General features: G+C 38.2%; 1 protein-coding gene across 2 annotated transcripts in view; it reads right to left on the bottom strand.

Moving 5' to 3' along the window:
• Nucleotides 1-26861, bottom strand: part of CYTH3 (cytohesin 3) — a 49058-nt gene that overhangs the window by 20994 nt on the left and 1203 nt on the right. The window contains exons 2-4 of one of the 2 annotated variants that reach the window (XM_009091862.4): nt 2943-3025; nt 2347-2411; nt 1866-1932 (exon numbers count right to left, since the gene is read on the bottom strand). In XM_009091862.4, coding sequence (XP_009090110.1) covers nt 1866-1932; nt 2347-2411; nt 2943-3025 — 215 coding nt within the window. Of the gene's footprint in view, nt 1-1865; nt 1933-2346; nt 2412-2942; nt 3060-26861 lie in introns of those variants that run through there. The other variant, XM_009091861.4, reaches the window with a different exon arrangement.

Genomic DNA, 26861 nt, shown 5'->3' with positions numbered 1-26861 from the left:
ATTTCCTGGGCCCAACACAGGCAGTACCAACTTCAGCACAGCCAATTTCCAGCACAACTTTGTCTCTGCACAGGGATTCTTGAAGTGCTTTACAAACTTCACCATTACAGCCCCTCCCACAGGAGCTCACCAAACCCAAACTCCCAGGCACAACATCCTGAAAGTACATAAACTCACCTCTTTTCAGAGGGGGCAAGGGAGAACTGCTCTACACACATACATCAATATGGAATGGTCTTCAAATAGAAGTGATAAAAGAAAATTACCTCACTGTGCTCCTGCTAATATGAAAATATGAGACCTCTGCTACCTGGTTTTAAAGGAACAAACTTGGTGGGTTCAACTCAAGCATTATTACCCCAGTTCTTTGCCATTCCTAAATCCAGAGAGCATCTTCCCTCCTGGTTCTGAACGAAAAGCACCCTTTTCCCAGTGAGCCCCAGGTAGCTTTTCCCAGCACCAAAGGATGTGTACATCCCTCAGCTGTCTGGAACTTACTGCAGCAGCTGCAAGCAACACCACGACCGAGCTTTAGAGCAGACAGCTTCTGCAGCCACCACTGAGCACAGGCATTATTAAGAAATTGCTACTCTGAGTCTGCTCACCGCATTTAAATTATGTTACAGTAGCAATGTGGCCACAGCATGTATTTATAGAAATAATTTCATCCAGCAAGAACCGTAACAAAAAATAGTTAATGCTGGAATGAAAGCATCTGACATCATCCTGCGACTTTGCCACAAACTTCTAGGACTTGAAAGAGCTGGAGGACCACAGGAAACTACCAGGATATTTGGGGGTATTCTGCCCTCAAAAGAACAGAAGTTAAGCAGTCACCAGTGGAAAATAAAAATAAAAGACATGGCCAGCATTTTAGAAAGGGTTCTTGTACTTGAGAATTTCTGGCAAACTGGAAACAGTCTGAAGAACAGAAGCCACACTGTACTTGGAACATTGCAGAAAAGCCACCAAAACGTAACTGAATTTAATACAATTGGAAAGAAAACAAGTCAAGAACACAGAAAAACAAATGCTAAATAATTTCCAAGAAGACTTTAAAGAATACTCTTCAGAAATTCAAAATGGAATCTCAGTTACAAACAATAGAGGACAATAAAACAAAGCAAGGAAGATGAAATATGAAAAACAAAGGCAAAAGGTCAAATATGTCAAAGAAGCTCTTTTAAACATTGCAGGGGAAGTCTGTAAGAGAATGTGCAGGTCTCCAAATTCTCCAGAAAATTCACAACAATTTAGGAAACAGAGAGGCATTGCAGAAAGAACTGCATTACTTCTTGGCAGAGCAGACTCCTTGAAACTGGTAACCAAGCTTGTACAAGTCAGATAGGTACACATCTATATGTACACATGTATGTACAAAAATACAGATGTTCACACATGCCTTTCAGAAAGAGGCTTTAGATATCCAAATATAAAAGTCTGTATGAAAACAAAAAGTATAGCAAAGGTATTTTGAAAGATAAAATAGGAGAGCATTAAAGAAAAAGAAGTATGGCCTCACTAACAACCACACATGAAAAAAATTCATTATATTTGACACATCAACATAGAACACCTCTGTCAGGTACAAGGCAAGCCAGGCCAATCAATACCTGGCATATTTGGTTGTTGATAAGTAACCTCCATTATCAAGGGTTTGTTTAAGTGAAAGAAGCACACAGCTGGCACCTGACCTGATGGCTGCTTCCAATTTAACCCTCTGCTCAGTGTGTTACAGGACATGCAAGTAAGGCCTGTGAGCTTACATTATCAGAAATATTTTTTAAAAAGCCATAGAAATATTTGTCATAGAACATACTACAAGCAGAAACTTGATTTCTGACAAGGGGAAAAGAATTCTTTACCTTCTTAGGGTCCATGTTGAATTTCTTCCTTCCCATGGCTATTTGCTTATTTCTTTGTGTAGTTTTGCTACATATGGAGAGAATGAAGAAACAACAAGCACTTACCAGCCACTCTTTTACAAAAAGACTTCTAGGTGAACCTTTCATTTGTTGTGGCTACTTTGTATTTTCTACTACAAAATTAAGACATTCACTTTTCAAAATGGAGAAAATTAGGATACTAGTTTCAACTCCTTTAAGGAAATGCAGCTTCAGAGACCCATATCCTTATCAACTGGACAGTAAAATATTACACTCTATCCAACAAATTCTCTAGCCAAACAAATGACACACCTGCATGGGATAAAGTCAGGCTTTATAACAGACTAAATAAAGGTAATCCATCATTTGTTTAGCATGGGAAAGGTATTTTTACTTGCTGTTCCTGGAAGACCTGTTCCAAGATCTTACTGAATCATGTCCAGATGTTGGCATTACTTACCTTTCTTCTACACTAGTCAGATTATCAATTTCAGTCATAACCTCAGCAATTTCAAATTTTAATCTCTGTAAAAGAAGGACAATACATTAAGCTACATTAGAACATCTTTTGAAATCATCTGTCACGTAATAATATGATCTACTAGGTTTTATTTTCTAATATTTGTTATTTACCTGAAGAAAAGTGAACAATCTCAGGGCTTCCTTAGGTATTTAAAGATTTTATCACAACTGAACTATTTAAATACATGAACCTGCACTCTCATTGTGTGCTTGTCCAGAGCACCAAGACCAAGCTGCCATTATCAATTAATAAGATTTCTTAAGCCACATTTCTCACTCACTCCTATCCTGGATGCCAATCTGCTGTTTAATGAGTTAAATAAAATGTGGACATCTGCACATACTGCATTACATAAATTCAGAAGCCAATCTTTTTTAAAGCACATGTATGATGCATAAATCCTGTTCACTATTAGAAGTATTTTGTTTAAGTCATTTATATGCTTTTAGAACCATTACCTGAAATTCATATTTAGGTCTACAACTTAATCTACTGAAGGAGTCTTCTAAGGACCTTTACAGTAAATCAATTACCTCAATATCATCAATCAGTTCTTTTTTCCTGCGACGAATATTTAAAAGCTCTTCTCTTTCTTCCATGGAAAGGTCATCAGGCACTGGAATGAAGCAAAAGGTACAATTTTTCAGCATTTGTATTTCAGCATTTGATACCTCATCATCACACATAAAACTTAATAAACTGATTAGGAAAAATAAGCTTATATGAAACATCAGAACATTTCTTTTACATCATTTTCAGGAAAAAAAACCCAAAACAAATCAAAACAAACATAAATGAAATCTAAATCTAATATATTTGTAATCTGCTTTATAAAAATCCTAAGGAAATTGAATGAATGACTATGGACAGAATCTCTCTTTCAAAGGAAAAACAGACAATTAAAGGAATCTTCTTATCATATGATGAGGCAAGATTTGGTTCTACAGCTTAATTGCCAAATTCAAGTTGGATATAATTCTATTACATCAGTAACATACCAAAATTCTTCATGTAAATTAATTATGATTCAGAAGATATGACTATCTTCCAGGGAAAAAAGCCAAAGACTAGCCACTGCTATCCACAAGATGTGGATCCTGGTGCTGCTTCAGACATCCCCTAATGCCAGCAGTGCCCCTTCATTTGGCTGCTTTGGAGAGAGAGATGCAACCCAACACAGACCTAACACCAAATACCTCCCAGCAGTAGGACACACAAATGCAGCAGCAGAATCAGTTATCTAACACAAACATGGGCCTTGCATAACATCTTCTAGGTGAGTCTGTAGCATTTAAGTCAAGTTTAGGTCTCTCCTTGGCCATGCCAGATGAAATATATGACCCTGCTGATAAATATTATTTGCTACTGAGGATGCAAATGTGTGTCTGTCACTCATCCTACCCTCACCCTGTGTCTGTCTGACAACCAGCAAAGACCAAAAATCATCAGCATAAAACCACTGCTCTTCTTGAACCATCAGATGTTCCCCAGCAAGAAACTTCTTTGGACAGAGATTACTTCTGCTCATTTGTACAGCACTAGACACCAACTACAAATATTCACCTCCTGGGCAACGATCCTGTAATAACAGTTCTAATGTTTCCCACTTTCTTGGAAATAGCTCCTTAATTACAGAACAGCTTTTCCTTCCAGCTCAGTAAAATGGAACAACAAAAGTAATTAATAAGGTATGTAAGAGCAACACACAACAAATGCAGTCATTTGGGATGGTCAAGGCCACTGGTTTATGTCCTATACACACATAACAGACTGTAGCAACAGGATTACAAAGAAAAGTTCAGCTTGAGAAGAGAGTTTTAAACATACATTTGGAACAGAGCTTCTGTTCAAGTCCTAATAATGAAATATATTGATTATTTCAACATCCACTGGTTAAGCTCCTTTCCTTTTAGGATCCGAATCATAACAAACTCCAAATGGCAACAGACCTTGTTAGACAAGAAGTAATTATGGCAAATGATTTCATTTAGCTACTCCAGATACAAACATGATTAAATTACTTTCAGTTTAGGAAATGAGTCTTCTGTTGAACAAATACCAGACTTCAATATGTTTACCTGCTTATTCTCCTCATCACAAAGCCACCCACTCCTAAAAATCTCTTGCATGTGAATAGTGGTAGGATTCTTTTTGCATCAAACCTTATCAATACATGTCCCTACATTACATCTTTGTCTTACATGTTTACTCCAAGATCCTATACCACAGAGAATTAATGACTACACACACACTATGTACATAAATACACCACAAATATTCCAACTAGTTATCTGCCAAAAAAAAAAATTAATGCTGCTACCTAATGTTGATTATAAAAAAGGCAAACCATATATAATCACTCTCTTAGTTAGGAAGCACACTCAGAGACTTTAAAGCATTTTTGCAGTATTGTAGATGAAATTACACAGCAGCTTTGCAGTAGCAGTACTAGTATTGTACTAGTACTATTAAATTTTTAACTCTATGCTGAAGCAACACATTTTGGTACCTCTCACCTTCACTGGCAACCGGAAATAATAATCAAACCTCAAAGAGAAAATCATCTTGAAGCAATAAATATTTAGAACTCATAGATGGTGTTGCTTTTTCTTCAAGCTGAGTCACTAAACCTCTGGACTAGCCACTGCCACGAGCCCTCCCCAAATCTGCACACCAGTGAGTGGTACTGCAGTTTCTTCTCCCCTACTCTGCCATGCAGTGAAGGCTCCTTGGGACAGGTTTGGAATATCTGGAACAACTGAAATTGCTTTTTTGGAATCAACACGAATTGTAACAGTTTTCTATGCTCAAGCAACCCACAAAAAAAAAGAGAAATCAAACACCTCAGTGTTTTCCTACAGCACGCAAATACTGTCTGCTGTATTTTCCTTTCCTCTGATCACAGCCACAGCAGAGACAAGCCTCACAGTATAATTAATGATGCTGTTAGACAGAAAAGAAAAAAGCTAAATGGAGTCAGACTACATTTTGCATTAGGGAACAACATCAAGTATTTATCTGCCACATACTAGACAAGCAGTCTGCTGGAAAAGAAGATTCTGCACTTGAAGAGGACGTATATAAAACTGGACATTAATGCAACATCTTTAAACAATGGTATTTAAATATCAGAGCCAAAATATTTCAGTATCTTTTGACAAGAGTAAAAGAGTCAGGATATAACTGAGTGGGAGTTACAGTACTGCTCAACCTCTAGAAACTCTGGGTATAGACAGTATTTTTCTTCCCCTCACACTACCAGCACAGGGGGATGTGTGACTCACCAGGATCACTCCCAAGTGCACTGACCTGTATTCACATGAACTGGCCTCTGTGTGATACTGAAGATGTTTGCCTCACCATCATCCTTCTACTGCTTTTCATCACTGCCTCTCTCCTCCATGCTGCTCTTTATGCTGTAGAAAATGTATCAGTGGGAAACTCAATGCACCAAATAAAACTTTCTGAAGAGATTTCATGTGGCATTACAGCCTGGAAGGTGTCTGCTCCAGGAGGCTGTGGGACTTTATGGCTACTGTACCTCCTGTTTCAACTCTGTGTCTATAACAAAGGCTAACAGTATTTCTAGATTTCAATTAATTTGAAATATTAACATAGGAGGGTAACACAATGCTGGATTAAAACATCTTCACAGTCCCAAGCAAACACTGCAGGTACATGGTAAGAGATGATGTGCTTTGGCAAGAACCCCCCCTCCCAAGGGACCCTTTTGCCCCCAGCAAACACTTCTTTTTCTTCGTGTGTTTACATAATCCTCCACACAAAATAACTCATGGAGCACGTATTATGCATTTGTTCTGTAAAACAAATTTTCTAGCTGTCCTCTCTGAGTCACTTCTGGGTTGTTTTTTTTTTTTTCTTTCACCAATCTAAACACAAAGCAGACAGGATGGGAGGAGTTAGCATGAACATTTAAATACTAAAAAAGAACAAAAGCATTTCAGTACAGGGAACAAGCTACAGCTGCAGCATTCTTTCATGCTATCTTCTAATCTTTAAATAAAGACAATGTTCTAATGTAAATCATTTCTGTGAAATCTTTTAGCTTACAGGGAGAGCATTTCCTTTTTCTAGAACTTCAGACCTCCAGGTACTACTAAATAGAAAGTCAATATACTACTGGTATTTTATTAATGAAGAATACAGTTATTGAAAATACAAATTATATTCTTGGCCAAACAGAAAGAAACACACAACACCATATATGTTGCAATACTACTCCTACTACCAACAGAAAAAAACACAGAAAAATATTTCATATATTCCATCCTGGCCCATAGAATTTAATTCCTGTAACTGAACTGTATGTACTTAAATGTACACCTGTAATGCAACACTTAATGGAACACACTTTTAATACAGTTCCATTTACTACACCATGCTAGGGAAAACAAACAAACTGCATCTCAGCACAGAAATCAGTGTATTGTGCATCAGCTGTGATGTCACTTGGGTAAGTAATTCTCCACTATGGACAGCTCAGGTACAATATCCAAAGAAGAACATTATCCCACAACTCTCAACATTAAGCATTTTTGAGCTAGCAAGTACCAAAAACCTCAAAATTTTAAGAGATTGAGAAAGAGCTACAAGAGATCAGCTTGCAAGGAAAGTTCCCACAGGTTAGTGAAAACCAGGAGCAAATCCCATAATAGGAAACAGAAACCCAGGACTTTCCAGGCCCATGGTCATGATACTGTCCTCTTTCTCAGTAGTAAAATTTAAATCTTTTCCAACTCTCCAGCAATAAGAAGCAAACTCCTGTGTTTAAATTCACTCATTAGCCTTTTAATTGCCAGTCACCAGCCAAAGTCTAAAGCAACCTCACTTGACCCCTTCAACTGACTTCAGAGTTCAGTCTCTCAGGAGGACACAGTAAAATATCCACAACCAGCAGAAAGCAAACATCTAACGATATCTAACACAGACAAAATACTAATTCTGTAACTCCACTTACAATGCAATACAGCACCCTGACTCTCTTTGCTCAGCTAACTTCTTAGTTTCATAAAGATAAACATTTTCCTTCTTCTGTGTCAGTCACAAATTAGTGGCCTTCAATATTTGCATTCCAAGCAAAAAACAATTAGATGGAATTTAATTTTGCTGCAGTTGAAACATCTTGCAAGTGTAAAGATGTTTACACAATGCAAGGCTTTAAACTAAACAAACCTTTCCTTACCCAGACACAAAATGAGTAGACATGTTTCTTCTGGCCTTTAAAATAATATACATTCATCTCTGAGAACAAATCTGATTGTCTCAGAACATTTGCCTCAAAGGATATTCTCAGGCTGTTCTCTCTTCCTTTCCCCCTACATGTTCCCTTTTTTAAAACTCGATTACAGGAACATTTTCCAGCTTTCAGACAAGATGTATAAACAATGCTCCAACCACTTCTGGCTTTTAAAAATTCCATAGAAGTTTTCGTAGGAGGACATCCTTCTGAATAGCAGAAACAAACTGTATCTACACTAAATTCCATCAGTAAAACCAGCTGGATTTGGCTGCTCCCTGAACTACCTTACTATGTGAATCTGCTATTTAGCACTGCTGAGCATGTTCCAGCATAGGAGCAATGATACTTCCATTAAGGGGGGGAAATAATCCTGTACACAATATCCTTTCACACACAAGAAAATCACCAGTTGGTGGTATGAGGAATCTAGGACAGAATCCATGGCTTGCAGAGTTATTTTGAGTTTTCAATCACAAGGGACTCTGTGGCCAGAAATCACATTAGTGGCCAAACCCAGAAGAGAACCTCCAACGCACATCCATCATTCTCATTGTTTAGCTGCTGGAAATCACACCATTACAAGATGTTCCTGAAAACATTTTTTTTTTTCTTTAGGATAAGTGCATACTATGCAGGAAAGTTACAGTAAAGACATTATCATTTTGTGCTTCTAATAATAGGGAGGAAACCCTAAAAATATGAATACTATTACCACATAAAAATACATTTTCAGGATTTTAGAGGAAATAGTTTCCCTCTGACCTGCTACACCTTTGAGATTTTTTCCTTTTACTTCTGCTGCAAAGCAGGTTTATTATATCAGTGGTACATACTTGTGTAGTTTTTTTTTAAACAGACAAAAGCATAAAAATTGGAAATATGAAATACATTTTTTGTTCCATATAGAAAAGGCCCAGCAGGGTGACAGTACCATCAAGCGTGAAATCATCTCTTGTTAAAAACAAATAGTATTTCTTATAGGCCATAAGAACTACTTCAAATAAGGCAAGACTATGTTTGTGTTCTGGCCAGAAATAGCCCTACATAATTTGTTAATGTGTTAGTCTCTCTAGTCAAGCAGAAAGCAGGCAACTGCAAAACTGCAAAATCAGGGTCCAGATAACACTGATTTGGAGGGAAGGAAAATTTTACCTGCCTCCCAAAAACCATCTTACTTCAGATATCCCAACTGACATGCCCTGCCATGGTACCTGCAGAGGTTTCTGTCTATGGAGTACAAAAGGCAGAGGAGTCAGCAGCAAGAGCAGATGTCTTTTACAGACTGTGATGTGAGCAGAGAACAGGAGCACCAACAGCTGTGCAGGGGAACAGGACTGGAGAGGCTTCCCAGAGCTCTCGCATGAGCTGCTAATCCTGCCCAGGAGCCATGAGCTGCCCTTGTTAGCGGTACCATAGCACAGAGGTGCTTCCCAGCAACTTCCCATCCTCACCTTCCTCCACAGATACACGCACCGAAACAGATACAGATATACTCCACTGAAACTGCAGAGGCACCTCCCTTGCTTTTTAGCTCCTCATTAGGCCTCTGACACAGACACTGGCCATTAGAAAGCAGGGTGTGTTTAAGTTAGTAAATATTGTTTTTTTACTGTCTGTGCTCTTTATTTTCATGAGCAGGCAGTGTTGAAGGTCATGATTATATTATACTGGCATCCTTTAATGCAATACTGTGTCTTATTTCAACGTTTTTATGTATTTCCATTAGGAAACCAAATGTTTTGCAGCAACTAAATGAAAGAACCACTTTCAATCACATAAAGGAGCATCACTTGAGGAGAAAGAAGAAAAAACACACAGGGACAAGGTCTGAGCAAGATTTCACAGGTAATGAGTTGGTTTCTCTATGTGTTCCTTCACTGCTTTGCCTTCAATGCCTGGACCCTGTTGTTTCTTTCCCCAGTTCAGCAGGACAAATGGTTTCACCAAGGGACCACAGAATTGCTCAAGACAACAAAACAGGCACAGCAGAAACTCCTGGCAGCACAAAGGTACAGGGGACAGCAACTCCCTTGAGGTCAGCCAGTCCTAAAACCAGCTTAGCTCAGCCCCAAAACCCCACCCTTACAGGCTGTATTCTCTAAATACTAAAAGTAGTTCAACCTGATATTAATAATAGATAAGCATGGATTTCCTTTCAGAAGCATTTTTCTTTTGAAGTCACTTCACTCTTGATTCAAGATCAGAAGATGCTTCTAGGCCAACTTTTCTTTCTAAAATATGTAAATACAAATTACTGAATATGAAAAGAAAGCTGAGTTTAACTGAACATTTTAAGTCTCTTACCCAAATACATTAATACTTGCATTAATAATATAAAGTGTTAAAATATGCATATCCATGCATATTTAAGAGGTGCTGAAAAATTTTATGCCAGCTAATATGGAAATTAAAAAAGGAGATGCTGGCCACACTGTAGTGGTGTGTGTTTCAGAGATGGCTATGTACAGATTAGCACAGATACAGGAAATACTATCCAACATAACATGTGCCTTCACCAGCATCAGTTACCAATTACTATTCAGGAATTCTGGTGAATCACCATTCTGATTTCAGTGTTACAGCTCCACACTGTCACATTATCACATCTTAACATCACAGTCCTCTTCCAACATGGAAAACAGTAATGTTGAAGTAATGTGGGACAAATGCAATGCTGTGCTGTGCCAAGCACTGTACATAAAAATACACAGTCTTGTATTGTCCTGCTGCCTTAGGGACAGTGGGGCAATCTATACTGCCTTAAAACTCTCTTACTCTGCTTTCAGTTTTTTAACAAAATGATTGCATCTGATTTTTCTGCACAGCAAATAATGAGGGAGGGTGATCAGAATGAGCTTTGTGTAGTAATACCACCATTATAAATACAGATATCAATCCTCCAAAACGAAGTGGCCTCAAGCTTTTTCTTTACACTGCATCAAACCAACAAAATACTGTCAAACAGAAAATTTTTTCCCCCTCCTCATTATGTATGCTGCAAGGCAGAATCTCACAGATAAATAATTTTGGGAAAGTTCAGTAATATTTTTCTCTCTGTGGAGCATTTGTATGTGCAAAACTGGAGAAACAAATGGGGAACTTAGGTAGTGCCATAGCTGAAATCAAACAGATTTTCTCTGATGTTTGCATTTGAAAGCCTTTGCTTATAGTACATTTTATTTATAGTATGCATTAACACAAATTTAGTCTTTACAGAGTGGAAGTCTGCAAATTCTGAATTTCTTTAGTACACTTTCATAGCAAGATTCAGGTCACAAAAAATTTTAGCACCCCCTGAGGAAGAGGATGATCCAGCAGTAACACCTGGGGAGACCATGGATAGCAGCTGATAGCACATTATGTATCCACTGGCAATGCAGAACAACAGCCACTTTTCAAGTGGGAGTCTTGGGAAGGAAATCAGGGCTCCCCCTCAACACTACATAGGAGGTGAAAGGAACAGATCACCATGCCAACTATGCACAGCATAGCTAAGTGTCACATTAGAGATATCATGTCTTTAGCTGAAACTCTTCATTCACTACAGAGCAAAGAAAGGGCAGCAAAAGAGCAGTGGATTTTGCTTGCCTGCAGCAAAAAGAGAAAATTCTGAAATTTAAATGTGTAGATGCAATAGCTTTCCACAAGTAAGGCCTTTTAAGCCACACAACAGAAGCAGGATGTGCCTTTTAACTTGGGGCATTTATGGTTTTGCCCAATACAACTGCAGGGTATTACTAGAGAGAATTATACAAAGAACTGGATGGAAAGGACTGGATGGTCCCATGACCAATTTCTATGACAGCACAGCTCACTTCTGATTGAGCCAAGCATACAGGCAACACTGACAGGAATTTAAAAATACTTTATCTTTAAGCAAGTCTTCAGATGACCAGCACAGGAGAGTGGCTTGCTCAGACTGCTAATGGAAAATGGAGGGAACAAGTGGGAGCCCATACAGTTTGGGAAGGTGGACAGCCTGAAGTACTGCAACCACTGCTCAGGATTTGGTTCTGTGGTCACTTCAGTGCTTTTGGGATGACTCCCAGCAGCACTGCACAGTGTGAGGCAAAGCTTAAACTACTGACAGGAAAAGAGCAAATACTCCTCTGTCAACTTCTTTTCCTTGTCAGTCAGGAGAGGACTTTTCCTCCCAACCATCACAAGGAATATGTGTGGCTGAAAAGGAAAGCAGGGACACTTCATCTCCCACTGGTACATGACTCCCAGTAGTCCCTGTGAACAACTGGACTAACCAGACATGTCCTGCTGCCAATCTAGATTTCTTTCAGCTCCATCATCCAAGCAACTCAGACCAAAAAAGGGGCAAATCCTCCTGAAAGCAGAGGCCATTTCATCACATTCTGTGTGAGGAAGAGGCAAACAAAACCACTGATTCTTTTGGCTTTTGTAAATGTATGAGAAGGAAAACAGAATTAGACTGTAGCAGCGTGTTTCAGCTTTACCCTTACAGAAGGGCTGTGTTTCCCCAGCCATCCAGAGTTACTGGGAAGAGGAAGTGGTTGGCTGGCAGGTACCTACATTTTTTCCTAGGATATATCTTGGAAAATAGACTTGAAAAGCAAACACACCAGAGTAGTAGCAGACATTCCTGTCAGATCCATTTCGAGGAGCAGCCTGGAAAATTGACAGGAATACTTCTGAGCAGCTGCAGGGGGGTCCTGGTGCCCAGACCCCGTGGTCAGCCGCCAGCAATACCCCCAGATCCTGCTCAATATTCAGGCACAGCTCATCAGAACTACCATGTTCCCAGCAAAACAGCTGGGCTCAGACAGGCTTTCTGTCACAAATTTCCAGTAACATCTACTCCTGGCAATAAGGGATCTGCTCACAGCACTGCACTCATCAGTGAGGAGCATTAGCTGTTACTTTGGATTGCCGGCTGTTTCTAAAGCACGCAATCCAATTTTCAGAAAAAAGCAAGGCAAAGTTGATTTTTCCCCTTCCCCCATTCCTGCCTGACACAGTTCTGGAGTTAGATTTCAGAACAATATTTATTGCAGAAGCTTTCTATTCATTCATTTTCCAAGATCGGTTGCACAGTGAAGGAGGTGGAGCCACAGAGGGATTTGAAAGCGATCTTCCTTCCCTGAGGAATGTCTCCAAAGGCAGCTATGGAGTGCCACACAGGACTGCTCATCTATCAAGTAACTGCTTGAGCAGCATTCATATTCACCCAAAACAAGACTCCAGGATGCACAACTCTGTGCACAATGTGATGTCTGACGTTGTGTAAGCCTTTGAAATTCCTGCAGTCTCCTCCAAAAAAAGTAACCGTGGTACCTGCTATGGAAACCACGGAGCTGCAGTACTTGGGAGAGAAATGCACTACAGCTAATACAGTACCTTGCTGCTTGGCTAGCTCAGGCCTGAAAGGCTCCAGTTTCGTACTGTTACATCAACAGGCCCATTGGTCACATTGCCTGAAGTCTGAGAGGGCACAGAGAGAGTCAGGAATTTACTCATGGATTTGCTGGTGAAGGAATAGCAAAGCTTCATTTAAGACTGTGAAACATTTTCAGATTCCTCAGAAAAGAGTACACACAGCTTTTGTGAACTGTTGGTTGCCATCACACCATGAAACAATTATCTTGACAGGTCGCTAATTCAGATATAAAAGGGCTTTTTATCTGGCCCACTGATAACAAGTCTGTTGGATGGATCCACTTACCGTAAGGTCAAACCCCTGGTCTCTCATTCTTTGCTTGGCAAAAGCCCATCAGCAGTCATACCAAATCTGCCTCACCATGCTTCCAAAATAGAGCACATTCAACATCTGCCGAAATTCTTCTAAGTACAGACACAAGTTAAATGTTACAAAAAGAAAGGTTTTTCATACTCCAGGCAGACCTCCTGGCATTCTGATCAAAAACTCATTTGAATAAATACATTCTTCCTATTTAAACTTTCCCCAACTGTTTCAGCTAAATCTGCTGAAATATTACATTGCCCTTTCTAAGCTGTTTTCTCTGCCCCTTGCTGGCAAATTCACTGCATTCCTTCCAGAGATCAGTGAAAAATAATCTGAACACATAATCTTTTGTACTTTATTTTCAAGTAACTTAGTCATTTTTCTCAGCTAAGTACCTAACAAGAAAAAAAAATTATATCCATACAACTTCAAAGATCTAAGCAATTTAGTTGTATTACTCTCAGTGTCTTTGAGACTCAGCATTTTCCCTGAAAACGTAAGCAACTAACTGGGATTCAACCCTCAATCTTGTTTTTAAGTCTACCAGCTCCCATTGCTCCTAATAATAAACATTTTTTCTGAGATTTCCACTTCATCCTGTCATGCTCAAATACTAAGTATTTTTGTTGACTAGGAAACAATTAAGTAGGACTACATGTTTAGGTCTGTGACCCCCTCGACATAGCACAAAAGGTAACAATAAAAGATATCACTTCCTAAAGGGGTAAAACCTAGAGGAGCAAATCCTGATTTTTCACCTGCACATACCAGTTCCATTGACAGTGTGGTCAGATGTAGCCTCTGCTAAACACCTTTCCAAAGAGGCAGTGCCTTCAGAGCACAGTTCTACCTGCACAAGCTTTCATATACAAAGACAAACTTTGTGTAAGACTGAAAAAAATCTGACTCACATTAACGTACTTGCAATTACTCTAAATTTGCCTTAGGGCAGCCAGAAATACCAAGCTATAACTTCTGCTAAGCAGTCTGCAGCAACAGTGGCTGCAGCTCCAACACAGCTGACATACTGAACAGTGGGAAAACCTCCTAGTGCAGTTCAGAAATTCTTCTGTGTATCACAGACATGGACAATGCAGCAGTGAGTACAAACCACCTGGAGAACACCATCCATGGGTAATCTCCTGATTGATTAAATGAACACTGAAAGAAGTGGTTGGTAATAAAAGAAGTGGCACTATTAAGCCTAGATTTTGTTTCCAATAATTCTGACATACATTTACACAGACAGCAGTCTACAGTCCACTTGATAATCATACAAAAACTACATCTAAAAGATTCTTCAATCATAGTATCTATTCTACATTTTTAAATGTCTTAATAAAGTGTATCTTGAAACTTTGTTGAAGCATTTGAAGCTCAACCAGAACACCTAAGTGCCATACTTAACTGACCCTGCAGATGTTTAATCAGGATCTCCAAATGTCCAGAAGCTGCTTCTGAAAAATTACATTCTGGTCCTTTACAGAAGAAAGGTCAACAAAAATAAATTATAACAACTTTTAATCAGGCTATTAAATTCCATTTTATCTGACTGCAAGTATTTTGTCACAAAGTTTTCCACTGATAAAACAACTGGAAGCATCTAATTTTTCTTTTTTTAAATTCTTCCACATTCTTTGTACCTCAAAGCAAGGTCTTAACATACACTGAAGAACCTCAAAGCATAACTGATTACAAACTAACTATGAAAGTCCAACCATCCTGTGTTATCCTAGCTAAGAACTTATGAAAATATAACCTAACCATAAATTTTCCATTTTAAATGCCAAATTGGTCATTAATGAAATCTAGAAATACTTTATACTGATTTAATGATGATGTACAAGCTTTCACTAAACCCTGCAGCATGCAACTTTGCACGGCACACATAATATGCTCATACTAAATCCATGACATATTTTCCATTAGAAACAGCAGCAATGGAAAATGACAACTTATACAGACCCACAGAATATAATCACAACATTGTTCACTAATGCCTGCCACCACTGTTAACTCTGTCCCAGAAAGTCTCGAGAGGAAGCTAGATATAGTACCAGAAGCTGATGAACTTCCAGCTGTAAGTGGGGTGGGAGAGAAAGGAAGCAGACTGATTAGTTGAATAGATTTATTGTATGCACATATTCTATGCTAAAACCCTGTATCTGCTTCAACATACACTTTTTGGAGTCATTTGACTGTTCACAATTCAAATACAGGAAAATGCTATCAGACTAACATGTGTTTGTTCAGCAGGAAGCCCTTTATTCAAAATGTAAAACGAGGTAGTGAAAAGCCAAAACTTGGCTAGAATTGTTGTACTATTATTTCTCCAATGTGAGAAGGACCTTTTGATGTTCTCCCCATCACATTCGACAATCAGATCTCCTAAGTCCATATGAGCTCCAGAGAAAAACACAATACAGTAATAGTTGCAGTGCAGTGTTCTCTCCCTCTCCAAGATGCAAGACATAATCATACTACTTTCTTCAACTTAGCTGGCAGATTTTATTCTCAAGCCACAAATATTTTCTTGATTTTCCTTATAGTGTGTCATGAATACAGCCAAAACATCCTAAAGCAAATCTGTAAGCCAAGTTTTTCATTCTAGTTGCTGTATTTTAATGGTCTTTGACATTGGCAGAGTCTACATAAAACCAATTTTGCAAAATGCTCTGGAAGTTGACCTGCACTTCAAGAAAACAATTAACTGAGAGATTCCTTTAGGCTCTTCACAATTCACATAAAGAACACAGCCTTTAAAAATTGGGAGAAAAGAACTCTGACTACCATTCTTACTAAACAAGAATAAAATGTAGTACTGGTTATTTAATCCCTGCAAATGTCAAAAAAAAAAAAAAAAAAAAAAAGGTAAAGCAAATTATTTGCATGGTATTAATTTAAAATATTGTATGCAAAAGAAGGACATCACAGATGTTTTTGCATAGCAATTGGTTTGTGTTAGAAGTGTTCTGCCTTCTAAGCACAGAGTTTGTCCACATTCCACTTCCACTCTGAAGCCAGAGATCAGTTCCTACTTGCTCAGGAAGGAAAATAAGTTGTTGTTGCTGTTCTGTTCTAGCACTGAGGGGAAAAATGCCAGGTTATCTCACAGCCAAGAGACCCACTACAAATCTTCATCCTTTCTTTTTTCTTTTTCCTCAAAAAATATTAATATCAACAACCAATTAAGGCACATGGAAAGAAATGCAGAATCCAGGTTATGTTTGAGACAGTAATTATGTTTTAAAATTCATGTCACTGTCAGTATTGATGGATATAACTTACAGTATTTGAAGTATCTTTCAGTCAATTAGGACTTATAATTTGTATACTATTGTTATTAAACTTCTTAAATTAGAGTAGTGTAATTACAAACTGATCAAGTAATGACAGTCAAAATTAAAGGCTTGGAATAACAGTAAAAGAACTCTGAAATTCAGGCAGCTATTTGATGGACTCCCTTGGCAAGTTAAGTTCAGAATGAAGATTTAGAAAGGGAGTAGATACCTAAAAGACAGAGTTGGAAGCACCAAATATACCAAAGGCAAACCAAATTCTAGAGAAATATATTATGCTTCTCCCCTTCTTACATCCTTAGGATCTGTAAAACAAAAACCAGCAAAACACAGCATAAGTGAAATTAATAAAACCAAACCTGTTCATCTACTCCATGTTGTAGCATTATATACTGCATCAATACTGTAAAAAAAGTAAAGAGACTAAAAACCTTGTACTGTGAACAAGAAAATAGCATCTTCTTCCATTAAGTAATTTGAAAGAACAGGCACTTTCCCATTCCAACCAGTTCACTTCATTTCTGTTTAAAAAATTAAGCAAAAACCCTGAAATGACTTAAAGTCTACAGCAAAATCTGAAGGCGTTTAAGTATTTCAGGATGGGATTTATGGCAGAGCTCTGAAATGGATACTCCTAGTTCCTGTTGCTTTTACTGGAATACTTTTATGGAGAGTCACTTTTTTCCCACCCTACCCTTTTCCTTTACTGAATTTCCACACAATAACTTAGATCTGACCATCACCGGACATCTGAACAACAATAAAAAAAGTTACAGCTGGGTCCTGTATTAGTCCCAGCTGCACTGGATCTTTGGCTGCCTTCAGAAAACAAGACAGCCAATAGGAAAACAGTAGGAGAATTTCTTTTAGCAGCTTACCTTCAAATAAGCTGGTTTTTCATATGCTACTACAACAAACTATTTTACTACTCAATGTAAAAGGTGTTATTCTTCCTAATTTTTACCTCATTTCTAAAAAGAAAAAAAAAATTAAAATAAATTAAAACTTCCTTCTTCAAAAACTTTTACTACAAAATGCCAGAAAATAATCATCTCCATATGCTCTTTCAAGTCTAACATACCACAACGGATTGATCTGCCAAGTCCACCCACCCACAGGCTCTATAAACTTGAGAGTATTATTTGTATTTAATTTGGATTACCAATTTCACCCAACCTTTCCCCTTCATAACACAAGTTACTTTTCTAAGCTTACTTACTCAGGTAGAAGATACAAAAGGAAAATAAGTAAGTTTTCAGCTGAATAAGAACAATACCATAATGTATACTCTCTTTACTTTGAGTATCAGTGAATTTACGGTGGAAAGACTTGAACCAGTGGTTTTTTTTATGTTTGCTCTTATAAAATATCACCTAATCTTTTAAAACATTCATGTGATACTATGTCATTTATTGGTACAAGACCAAGACTAAAAACACTGCAGTCTTTCCAGCTTACATTGCACAAAATGAGAGTGAAGAAAGTTACATGTATTCTTATTAAAAAAAAAAAATCACTGGGAGTGGGGAAGCTTCCGCTCAGATATTTAAAAAAAGAAAGTTACTATATTTAATGCACAAAAATCCACTTCCTATAGCCAAAAAAATAATCAAATCCATATGCTCCATTCATCCATGCTTGCTAAAACATCTACAGCAAACTGAAATGTCAGCTGCCTAGAGAGGCTGATCACACATAATACAGAGAATACAGGCTTTAGACTCAGCCTGAGATTCCCACAATTCTGAGATTACAGAATTAATCAGCAACATCTACACAAAGAAAAAACTATTCCCATATACCTGGAAATTTTAATCCCTCCTTTCTGTGACTATAAATGTTTTCCTACATTTGACACAAGAGCCAATTCCCTAAACTTTGACTAGCCTTGGCCACCAGTATCAACTTCCACTTACGAAATGGGTAATCTGCAAACTGCAAATCAAGGATGACAGCAGCACAACTGATAAGAGATGGTGGGAACACTAGCACAGATACTCTCCCTGTCCCCAGATGAGTGTTGGATGCTGCTTTAAAAAGCTGCTACTACATGATACAATAGTTTTAATGACTATAAGGGTATGGTAGGTCAAAACAGAACAGCAGAAGAGGAAGTAAAATAAAAAGTCTATAAAGTAATACAGGTGCTTTTGAGTCAATGAACATATACTTCCATAATAAGGACTACTCATTTATGCATTTACAAGACAGATACCAAATGCAAAGTGAGTTTTCCCCAATTAGTATATACTGGGTTTACTAAATAAAAGATTATTTCAGCCCAATAAAGGTTCTTGAAGGCAAACAAAGTGCTTGGTTTGGGTGGCTACCAAGCAGAACTCTTTCAGTTAAAAGAAAAGAAAAACCATTTAAAACATTGAACCAAAAATACAAAAAATGTAAAGGGAGAACCACAAAGCAGTAGAGAGTTGTCCATTCATCATCTGAAGTCCAGAGATCCATTCACAGATCTGCTACAATGGCTCATCAGCAGGCAGGGTTTGCACACAGCAGCTCCTGCCTGGATCGGAGCCACAGGAGCACTGCACATGCACAAGAGAGGGGCCAGGTCCTTCTGGTCTCTCAAGAAAGACTGAGAATGGTCCTGTGCAGGACCCAGCCCTGTACTGTACACGTGAGGAGTTTCATGGTCAGAGAACATCTCTAACTTGCAAAGTTCTTCCCCAGGAATGGAGTTTCTCCTTAACAGAGCCACCATCTCTTCTTACAGCCGCTGTGGTTTAACCTCAACTTCCTGGGAAAACAACTTTCCTCCACATCCCCTGGCTGGGCAGCTACAAAAGCAGAACAAAAATATGCAGCAGCTTTACAAATTCAAAGATTTCATTTGCAAGTGGTCGAAGCTGCACTCAGAGCACAGGGCCTGGTGGGAAAATTCCTCCTCGGTGCAACAGAATGACTGGGCAGGAAGTTCATTAGGACAAACTTACTTGAGTAAGAAAGACAAAAAAGAAAAAAACCTTACTTGGAATCCAATTGCTGAATATAAGAAACACTGCCTCAAGCAACCACAATTCCTTATTTTTTAGTTACTAATGCAACTACAAATACCCCTTTTGAGAATTCCCCCTCCCTTCTAAGTAAAGCAATGGGATTTGTTTATGTCAGAATTTGACTCTACAGACAACACTGATTGTGAGCTAAACAAGGACCTTATTAAGGAACATGATATCTACAGTACATGAAAGCAAAAATGTAACAGCAAATAGATTCTTGAATACTTGGAATTCAACAAGAAAACAGCATCAATGGCATTTTACAATATGAATCAGATATTAAAACAAAAATAATTAAAATCTGCATTCTAGAAGTTACACTAATGAGGCAGTTGTATAAAAACCTTAGAGGTGACTCATGAAGAGATTACATCTCACAGCTCCACTTAGAGAAAACAGTGTGAGGCAGTTCCCTTACTTGCATATGCTAATTTTTTCAGCATTTTTTTTGTGCATGCATGTGTGTGAGAACAAGAGTGAGCACAAGAGACATTGGCCACATTTGTTTTCCTACCCATCAGCTCCTTCTGCCAAAGTACACCTTGCACAGCACTCAATTTCCATCTCATTTGACTAAGCAGAAGATGTTTCTACAAGCTGTGTGAGAACTAGCAGCTGAATAGAAGAGCCACCAAAACTAATTCCCACAGTAACTGTTAGCTTCTTCCATACCCTGAGATCAGCAGACTCACAGTTCATAATTTTCACACAGCTTTTTTGTTTTTTTAAGACACTCAACATATTTCATCTAAAAAAAATCAACACTGGTTTCTCCTTTTTTTTTTATTAAGAACTTACATTAAAAAAACCAACCAACCCCTTGGGCATGACAGCAAAAGCTATATCTGAATTCAGATTCAACTTTCACAAATGGACCAATCTTAGATTCTTGTTGAAGAATTTTCTTATGGAATTCAGAAGAATTGTTAGTAAAATAAATAAAATCTATCCTCATTGGGACACTTTCCATTGTGCTGCTAAATAACAGAATCAGTTTCAGTCCTTCTACACACCTGGCATAAGATAACTTTTTTATAATAAACACCTGAAAATGAGGCTAATCACACTAAGAATGCCAAGCTGTTGAAAAATTAAATCAAAACACCTTCAAATCCTAGATGAGATTATGATTTAGATTTCCCAAGGTTCCAGCATGCAACATTTCCTGTTAACTCCATGTGATCCTACCGAATTTGTCAAACACATTTTTTTCCCTAGAAAATGGTAGATAACATTAGTGTTTGCCTTTCAACATGTCAACTTTGACTGGAAACCTACCCACTTATATCATACCTATTTAAAAGCACATACCAGAAATTGAATGAAATTGTGGAAGTAGCTATGCATCACTAATTTTCCTTAAATAAAACTTTGTATTAGCAAATAATGTGCTTAAAGAACCTCGGAAAGTAATGAAATAAATGTGACACAGATGTTCACCAAAAAAAAAAAAAAAAAAAAAAAAGGAAGAGAGAGAGAGAACAAGAATGTTTTTACTTCATAGCAACCAAATAGGTCAAGCTATTTCCTTCTTCAGGCAAATCTCAGAGGACTACAGAACACATGGTTTTCTACCAGATTTTGTACGTCTATCCCACTAAGAGGAAACACTGCTGTCCAAAAAACTTTGCAATACTAAGTTTTCCCATGAAGTTGTTGAAATTAAAAGAAGGAAGTCATATGCAATTAAAACCCATTTGCTAGATGTTAAAATTATACAAATGGCATAAATAAATAGACCTTTACTACCTCATTTATACACCTTTCCTGTACAATATATTGCTCTAAAAGAATGCACAGTGAAGAGGTCAGAAATGCCAACTGCACATCTGTTCACACAACTTCTCTTTAGCTTTTATAAAACAAAGTAAAACACCACGTGTTCTTCACTTCCCTGGGATCCCTGCCTCACAGTTCTATACACTGACAGGTTTTCCCAACAATCCAGCTGCTAAGGATTTATTTTTATCCTCTGTGAATGAAGCACATGGTCATTAGGTCCAAGCTCCTCACTAAAATTAGTGCAAATCTTTTGTACACGCTCAAGTACTCGTAAACTTCAGGGAGACAAAGTGAACAAGAAATCATTAAATATCACATTACTTTAAAAAGAAGGAAAAAATCCATACAGATTCACTCAATTGCCACAAAATGCTAATCTGTGTCCTGGCTGGTCCCATGTAGAAGTCTACAGAAAATGTGATCCCATAACCAGAATAAATCTATTTGTGCATTGAAACAGAAAAATTACCATTGCATAGGAGACCATATCTTATTTGTAAGTATGTCAATATTCTTCCATTGCCCTTTCACTGCCATTTTTATCACAACTGCTCTACAGACTATTTTTTTACGAAGCAATAAATTACAACATCTCACTATATACTTGTCAATAACCATTGGGGATGCCAGCATGTGTCCAAAGTCATCAAAAAGAGGAAGTGGGTGGAAACAACATTAAGAGCTGTTTCAGACTCATTAAGCTTAAGACGACAATTACGCAATCTTAAGATGTCAAACAAGCCAACATTTAAGCTGGGACAGATGGTTCTGGATCCAGAGCATACAGAGTATATACTGTGAGTCACCAGTTTAATACGATAGTTCCACTCTTATTTGCAAATTTGCTTATCCAGAAACAAGATGTAGAGAGGAAGAGAGTGTTAAAGCAAGAACAGGGTCCTGCTAATCTTCACCAAAAAAGTTGGAAGTAGAAAGATCATCTTCCCAAGTAAGGCAGGAGAAGGAGGAGAGAACTTCTTCAAAGAAGTGGAAAAAAAACAAAACCCACAAGATTTCAAAAAGGAAAATATAGTAAACAGTACTAGAGGCAGCTGGCAGTACAAAGAGGAGGAAGAGAATGTACTGAGTACAAGGGGTCAGGACAAGTGTGGAAAGGACCTAGGATAAACCTCAAGGAGATACTCTGAATTCAGAGAGTGACTGCAAACAGCTCGTTCAATGACTTGCAACAAGGAAGAGAGATGAGTGATAGTTCAAACATTGGCCTTGGAGTCAAAGATGGGGTGTACAAAGAATCAGACTAAACCATTTTTGCACTGGGAGGGAAAAGAATGGGGCAAAAGATTGCAGCAGGTAGGATGGAGCTACAGTTTAAGTGAAACCTTTTAAAGCTTTTCAAACCTTTATTGAACTAGGAAAAGAGAGACTCATAGTACAAAAAGACAGCAAGCAGAATCGGAGAATGGTTTGGGTTGAAAGGGACCTTCAAAGCTCTTTTGATTCTACTCTCCTGCCACAGCCAGGGACACCTTCCACTATCCCAGGTTGCTCCAAGCCCCATCCAGCCTGGCCCTGGCCAGAGATGGGACAGCTTCAGCTTCTCTAGGAAATCTGTGCCAGTGTCTCACCACACTCATAACAAAGAATCTCCTCCTAAAATCTAATCTAAATCCACCCTCTTTCAGTTTAAAGCCCTTACCCCTTGTCCTAACAGCACACATCCTTGTACGGAAGAAAATGGAGGAAAGTAATTTTTTTTTTTTTATTTTCCCTTGAAACAGCATTCAAAATCCTAAAAAGAAAGAAGGAGAAATAATAAATATGACGGGATTGAAAAAATTGATGTGAACTGCAGAATATATCTTGAAAATCACTGTGCTGTCTCACCTACTGCATCCCTTCAATTGGAGAAAGCTCTTGAACTCCAGTATTAAAAGATTGCAATATCCATTTGGTAACAGTGGCCCACGGGGAACCCACTTTCATGTGGCTATTACTGTGATTCCCAGCCCTTGTTCTGCAAAATACACTCAGTTCCTGCCTGTAAATCCTACAGCTTTCTTTCCCAGCTGCAACAGTACAGACAGATGCTGTTACAGGCACACTGCTCCCCTAAATCCACAGCATGCCTGCATTGCTGAGCATGTCACCAAATACCATTATATAACAATACATCCAGTTTGGCAACTAACCACCTCTGGAAACTCTATCAGCAAAAATTTCACATTTTCTTCCAAGTCACAGCTAAAAATATCAAACATTAGGCTAAGAAAAACTTAACAAGTTACTGCAATTAACAAGCATATTTTCTGATACTACCAAAAATAACTAAGATGTACAACATAATTGATAGTACTTTATTATGACATTTTTTACTGCAGTGATAACAGATTAAATGGTTTTGGGCTAAAAATTAAGATCCTACTGAGCTGACAGGTAATCCTAAGAAATATGAGATTAGTTAAGCATGAAGAAATATCTATTTAGCAAACAAGAGACTAAGCATGCAGTTCTGCTGGCTGGCAAAAGAACACAAAAAACTAAATTACATAAACAGACTATCTCTCTATCTGCTCTTTTTCACTCCCAAGAGCCAAGCTGAGTGGTCAATCCAATACTCAGGTGCATTTTTATAGTCCTGGGATTTCCCCAGAATGCTATCTAAAATGACAAGCCCTCCTCTGAAGGACTTTTGAGACAACTTTTATTTAAAATAAATGGTACAAGTTATCCACTTTGATGAGTAGGGAGTGAAACCAACTTAATGTTCTTCTGCACTAAAACACATTTGTTTATAATGAAAGAAACTCATAAAATAAGAAAACATGCAGAATTAGTCTTAAATGCAAAGCAAATGTCTATAACATGAGAAGGCCTCACAGCTTCTGGTATCTTTAAGGTCTACCTTTGAAAGGTATTACAACGTGTAAAGAAGAGATGAGGCTGCTCATTTGAATATACATTTTTAATCAATTTTAAAACTTTTTTGTAAGAAAAATCAGGGTCATTTGTTACATTTAACAGCTTTTACCTATAAGTAGGTAACTGTTTTGCCTTGCAGAAGAACAGAAGTCATCCAATAAGTCTGGTTTGGCAGCAAATCCACTCTCCCGAGTCCTCTGTGCGACAATCTGGTCTCTTGGTGCCTCTCCTAATGAAGGACTGTCTACATTCTGTCCTCATCATAGACCTAACGTGCTACCTGGCACCACTGCTGGCAAACACAGCCAGCAACTAACAGTGCTTGGCAACCCAACTGCTCTATCCCAGAAGAGCTTTGACATTCAGAAACAAAGCACAGAGTTTGGGGAACAGTAGGGAAACCTCAATGCCATAATTAGTGCTATAATTTGTTCTATTTATCAAGTGGAAGCAGGACTTCAACCTTCTGGCATGTGTGTTTAGAGCCCTTTGTAGAGGCAGTGTAAAACAAACATACAGAAAGAAGCTGGTAAGTACCCAACGTTGCAGTCTTTTTCTAGAGGAATGACACAGAATTGAATGGGGGGCACTGAAGAGCTGCTGGATGACTAGAGTCAAATTCAGAAAACAAACAGGAGCTCTGTCAGTGCCTGCAGCACTGACTGTTTATACATTTTGACCTTTCACAGAGGATCACTTGCTCACTGTGTGACCACACCAAGAGCACCATTGAACGCGAGGGTCCCAGCCACTGGCACCACCACCACCTGACTGTGAGCCTGTGAGAAAAGCCACTCAAAGCACACAAGATGTAGTTTTAAACCAAGTGCGGAGAGGGAGGAGGAGAAATTTCCTGCACTAAGCAAACCACAGAGATATTTTAATCAGGACACAAAAGCAAGTTGAGCCAAACACCAACTGACTCAGATCATATCACATCAATAATCCATGCACAGAGCCTCTGCTGAAATCAATGGGAGGCTTGTGTGGAAGTGGATTGTATAACATAAATGCACGGCCCTGTTTAGGGCTCCACACACAAAAGAAAAGGAGGTACTGAGAACAATCCCCTTAATTAGCATTTTTCTTCCATCGAGTGCTTCTAAAATAATCAATTCTAACTTTACACAGCTCTGTTTTCATTCACAGTTTTTATCAGAGGTGGTAAAACAACTGACCCCATTTGACAAATAAGAGAACTGAAGCATAGGATGCAAATCAAAGTGATGAGCAGCGCAGCAGGCAGAGCTGAACTGGGAATAGCAGCTTACCTTCTGAATCACACTTTAATGTCCTAGATATTTACATGCTTATCTAGTTCAAGTCTCTAATTAGGGTGACTCTGTGCAGTCCTTAAATAATTTTGCATACTTCCTAAAGTACCTGTGCAGAGTGATAAGCTTAGCTGTATGAGTTTCCCATTCAATAATGTCAATTTTATGAGGACTTAGAATGTCCTGCAGAAGTTCAAAACACTGAGCTGCCCTGGTCAGGCTCCAAAGGGAGTCTCATTGCTCAGGTATCACAAGCCTCATTACTCAACAGCAATAAAGAGTTTTAAAACAGGCTGTCAAATCCACACGTTTCCTGTCATTAAAGGAAAAAAAAAAAAAGGGAAAAAAACCCAAACAAAATAACAACTTGCCAATTTATTAGCTAGAAGCGACCTAACTAATCCTGGTGTTCCAAACTGACAACAATCCCTAAGAAAAAGTGAGACTGGGTCTCTATGCAAAAATAAAGTGCAATACTTACAAGAAGGCACAGTAAAATATCATATAAACCAATTGCAAAACCAAACTCCAGTCTTGTCCGTGATTGCTTTACATACTGTAGTTTGCCCCCAAAAAACAACGTGTTTATTAAAGCGATATTAGCTTCACTTGCATGCTAGAGGTACAAATCAGACTTCACATATAGAATCAGCATTTAGCTAAATGCAGACTGTGTCATCCCCAGGTTCTAAGTATTTGTCCTCTTATGCAAATCCAACTTTGAAATGCTTAACGTCTTACGGAAGATCAATTCAGCAATATGCCCACTTTCCAGTTTACATTTTGCATGTTATTAAGTACTATATTACACAGGGTTAGTACAAATAACAAGCATGTTCATTTCCCTTTAGAGATGCAAGTCCATAATACTGTGAAAATAACATATTTTGAGTTAAATGAGCTTTCTGCTCTTTACAATTACAGTATTCAACTGCTTTGAATAATAACTTTTCAGGACTGGCTTGCTTTGTTTTTTGCTTTCCTTTTTCAGATTTTTTTTTTAAGAGTTAAGTCTATCACTGTCAAAAAAAGCAGAAATGCCTGCTGAGAAATGGCCACATTTCCAACCCACTGCTTGAAGAATTATTTTTCTGATTCATCACAGCATTATTTTTTCAACTTGTCAAAACAAACACCACACCCTCTTGATTTCCGAGTTCTGGGTAATTATATTTAGAATTAGCAAGTAGCACACAACTATTAATCATACAATGCTTAGCCCTT

Source organism: Serinus canaria, chromosome 14, assembly GCF_022539315.1.
Source record: "Serinus canaria isolate serCan28SL12 chromosome 14, serCan2020, whole genome shotgun sequence".
NCBI lineage: Eukaryota > Metazoa > Chordata > Aves > Passeriformes > Fringillidae > Serinus > Serinus canaria.
The sequence above is the reverse complement of the archived record's forward strand: the minus strand, read 5'-3'. Positions and strand labels throughout refer to the sequence as shown.